This window comes from Alligator sinensis, unplaced genomic scaffold (assembly GCF_000455745.1).
Source record: "Alligator sinensis unplaced genomic scaffold, ASM45574v1 scaffold737_1, whole genome shotgun sequence".
NCBI lineage: Eukaryota > Metazoa > Chordata > Crocodylia > Alligatoridae > Alligator > Alligator sinensis.
In genome coordinates, this window is record NW_005841930.1 from 2,065,135 (window position 1) to 2,069,602 (window position 4,468).

Here is a 4,468-nt window from a genome sequence, read left to right on the forward strand (position 1 = left end):
CCTCACCCTGCCCCCCTCCCCCCCCCACACACACACACAAAATATACAGGAGTAAGACTTTATTTTTTTAATTATTATGCAGTCATCTCTATATACAGTACACAAATCCTGACAAAAGTATTTTTTGTGATAAAATTAAAACATAGTAGGTGTTTGACTTTTAGTGTAAGATTTGTTTTTCTTCTGATTCGAGGTTGACAACCCTCTCCTCCCAAAAGGAGTATTTCAGGGGGACCTGGGGAGAGGAGGGGGGTAGGACTTCTGGTGGCAAAGGTCAGGGGTTCAGGGAGGAATTCTGGTCCCAAGATGGCAACCAGGGGGCAGGGCACCTTTCAAGGGGTGGGGCTATCAACTGCTCGCCCAAACTCATTAAGCAGCACTCCAGCCAAAATAATTGCCAGCCCCTGGTCTAGGGAGACCAAAAGTCAGGGACCACTGCCAGGGACTGGGTGGGCCAAAGAGCCCATAGCACAGGAGGAGCAAGGCCTGTAGCCCAGACAGGGCATGTGTTAGCATATCATCTGCGAGGCATGGAGCTGGGTACTGGGAAGGATGGAGCCCACGTAATTAGCCCTTGAGGCAATAACCATAGGTACCTGTGGTTGTAAGAGTAAGACCAGGCTTGGGAAGCTCTGGGCTAGCTTCCCTTTTCCTCAGAAGTTAATAACATCATGGCATGGTGAGTGAGTAAAGGAGAGAGTGCCCAAAGGGAGCCAAGTTAGCAAGGGCTGAGCAGTCACCAGGGTCCCACCCCTGGGACAAGCACTTGCTACAGCGTGGAATAACTTTGTGGCCTATTTATTGCCCTTGGTGGGAGGGGTGGTAGGAAGAGCAGAGCTGTGTGATACTATACGGTCTAAGTAACATGCTAACTGTTCAAATTAACATGCAGTGCATGCCTGCCACAGAAGTTTCACAATAAATGAGTGAAGTGGGTTTGTCCTTTTTATCATACAATCAATTGATTGAATATCTGGCATATTGCTACTTAATGTATGAAACTTGGCGAATCACCTGAGAAATGTAATATCTGCCAGGGGCCCTAGGTGCTGTCCTGATAAGGTGCAAAAGTACGTACAGATTTGCTTTTTGTTCTTTTACCATCAAGTTTGTAAGAAAGTTCAAAGACAGTTACGTAATTCTGTTGCTCTAGACTTTGGTCCTGGAGTTCAGTATGTTTAACTTGTGTCTGATTCTGTGTGAGACATCTGTCATTTCTTTATTGCTTGCTAAATTACTGTGATTTCATTGAAATTAGAACTGAAAGGGAGTTTGATACAGCAGTAGCTCTCCCATAGGAAATGAGCACAAGAAAATACTGTAAATGGAAGTTTGTTTATAATTGAAAAACAGTACCTTTTTACTTTTGTTTGCCAAAAAAATAAGCACTGTTTTGATAAATGAAAACTAGAGCCGTTTTCATCTTTCTGTTGTATGTATTTCTTTGGACAGAATCAGTTTGCTCTCCTCAATGCCCCAAAGAAAGAAACTTCTCAGATTGAAGGACCATCTTTAAACAACTCTTACGGTTTTAAAGTCAGCGTGCAGAATCTGCAGGAAGCAAAAACGTTACATGAGGTAACTTGCTGCAACAATGCATTACTTTAATTTATTCTGTTTATCTTTAATTGGACTACTTTTATAATTTTATGAAATGGGCTGAGTTTATAAAGAAAAAGATGCTGAAATCTATCCTTATTCATCAGGGTTTGGTATGTCTGACTTCTAAGGAAACGGCTATATTGCTTATATCTGAGGATCTCAAAGCTCCTTCTTTCAGTAATATACTGAAGTACATTTCACAGCACCTTTTTTTGGAATAACTTTCTGGTTTATTTACTGTGTTAGCATGAGCTCCTTAGTTGGGAAATTGAGTATTTTACTTTATTGGAAAAGTAAGTGTTATCCGCCTTTTACAGAAGATGGAACTAAAGCATTAAGTTTAAAGAATTCCTAACTTAAAATCCAGCTAGTTCAGAAATGAATTAGTCAATTTGAAGTAGAGCTAATACCATCCTTACTGATTTGAGTAGTTTGCTTTTTATTACGCTATGAACGACAAAAACAAGGGGAAACTGATTAACTTCAAAGGCTGGCAAATGCAGTGACCTGAACAAGCTGAAAAGTGAGCAAAAAGATGTCATCTTTCAATCTTAATAATTAGATGTTACCTGTGACAGTGGTAAATAAAATTAAAAAACAGACATTTTGGAATTTTTACCTTAAGCGGGGTTTTTTGGTGTGGGGGGAGGTTACCTCATGACAAAAACCACATTAAATTAAACAAGGATGAGTGCAAAGTCCTGCATGCACAAATCAGACTGAGGAATGACTAGCAAGGCTGCAGGAAAGGACCTGGGAGAGTCGCAGTGGATCATAAGATCAATATGAGCCAACAATATATTCTTGTTGTAAAAAAGAAAAAAAACAGCCTACTGGGTTGTGTTAACATGTGTTGTTTGCAAATCAAGGGAAGTAATTTTTTCCCCTCTCTGACATTGTTGAGACCTCAGCTGGAGTACTGTGTCCAGTTTTGGGCCCAGCATTTCAAGACGTATGTGGACAGATTGGAAAGAGTCCAGGGGAGAGTGACAAAAATTATTAGAGGCTTGGGAAACATGACTTAAGATGAAAGGTTGAAAACTAGGATCATTTAGTCTGGAAAAGAGAAGAGTCAGTGTGGGAGGGGGCTGAAAAGTCAAAATATTGAAAGGTGGTTATATGGAGGGGTGGAGATAGACCAGTGGTGCCCAACTCATCCAGCCCCACAGGCCATGATGAGTTGCACAGGGCCAGTCTGAGGGCCCAAATCAGTGCACAAGGCTGCAGTTAATGGTGCCCCTATTCCACTGATACAACAGTTCCAGACCCGTGGGTAACACCATGGACCAAATGAGACAGCTCCAAGGGCCAGGTAAGACAGACTTCTCTGTGGCCACAGGAGACATGGAAAGGAGCAATGGTCTTAAACTGAAATAACAGACTTTTTTTTTTTCTTCATATAAGGAAGACCTTTCTCACTATGAGGCTGGTTAGGGCTACCCAGAGGTTGTGGAATATCCATATTTTTAAGAGCAGGTTAGACAGACAGGTGATTTTAGTTGGGGGTAATCCTCCCTTGAGCTGGATGCTTGGATTCGATGACTTCCTGAGGTCCTTTTCAACCCTATGATTCTGTGGGGGGGAAAATGAGTACCCCTGACAGATGTTACTACTAAAATGATTTAATCAGGTTAAAATTTGTATTTAAAACAGGTTTGCTTTTCAGAATGATAATTTATTACATATTTAGATCCCAATAAGGATAGATAAAATACTGAGGATTCATAATATTTCCAAAAATATTATTAATGCATCTTTATGATTCACTGTGTTATAGCTTTTTAATGAAAAAGCTTGGTATATCCAGTTTGACTTACGGTGCACGAAGCAGGACCACAAAAGCAAGTCTGTAACAAGACTGCTGCACAGTGTGGTTTGTCAGCAGTATGATAATGACTGGTAGAACTACAACCAGTTGTAGCTAAATGTAAGCTTTCGTTTTAAATTTTTTTTTGAGGTTTTGAAGAAAGTTGTTCCTGAGTCTGCTGACAGACTGAAACTGTAGTTGATTATATTGTAGCTTTGTATAAATTACTGTAACAGTTTCTAAGAGAAATCTGAGCTGCTCAATTAATTTCAAATTTGTTAAGGAAGGAAAAAAAGGAATGGGGTTGGAGAAGACATCTTTCTGCACCTCCAACCCTCTCCTACCTTACTGTCTACCCCTACCATGTATCCCACTTTCAACACTGCTGTTATTCATCTTTATCTATTCATGCATCCTTGGGTTTACTTCCAGTCTTCTGATTTCTTTCAGGCCCAGTTTCTACCCTTAAACCAGTGTTTCTCAACCATGGTGCCCTAAGAGCAAGGGTGCTGCAGGGTGCCACTGTGTTAGTACTGTTAGGTATATAAATGTGTTTCACAAGATAAACCAAAAGATTTCTTCAAGTAGGAATCCATAGTGTTAAATACGTCCTGACCTTTTATATTTGTGATGCTTGCAACAGAAAAATTGCTTTATTATTTTTCTGTAGTCAAAAAATGAGCAAAAACTAAGAGCTAGTATTTTCTGAGTGGCACTTTGAGTCTAAAAAGTTTGAGAACCAAGCCTTAAACTTTAAACAAGCAAACTCAGTTTGAACTACTTGAAATGTCTACCTTCTTCCCATGCTTTCCTATGTACCAAGGGGGGAGGGGTAGTCTTTAAAATATTCTAGGTCTTTCCTATTTTACACTCTAGAAAAGGACAAGTAGACTTTTCCCATTTTCAACTTCTAAGTCAGGGGTCAGCAATCCCTGGCGCACGTGCCGAGCTTGGCACACAAGGCCATTTTGGTCGGCACACCACTGCCAGCCTGGACTCTAAGCAGCTGCTGCCAGCCACGGAGCCGAGGCTGCTCCCAGCAGGCAGCTGGGGGGCTGG

General features: G+C 41.0%; 1 protein-coding gene across 1 annotated transcript in view; it reads left to right on the forward strand.

Annotated features, from left to right (window-relative positions):
• Window positions 1-4,468, forward strand: part of REV3L (REV3 like, DNA directed polymerase zeta catalytic subunit) — a gene marked incomplete at its 5' end in the record, with an annotated part of 206,159 nt that overhangs the window by 141,470 nt on the left and 60,221 nt on the right. The window contains one exon of the mRNA XM_025198872.1: window positions 1,453-1,578. Coding sequence (XP_025054657.1) covers window positions 1,453-1,578 — 126 coding nt within the window. The remainder of the gene's footprint in view (window positions 1-1,452; window positions 1,579-4,468) is intronic.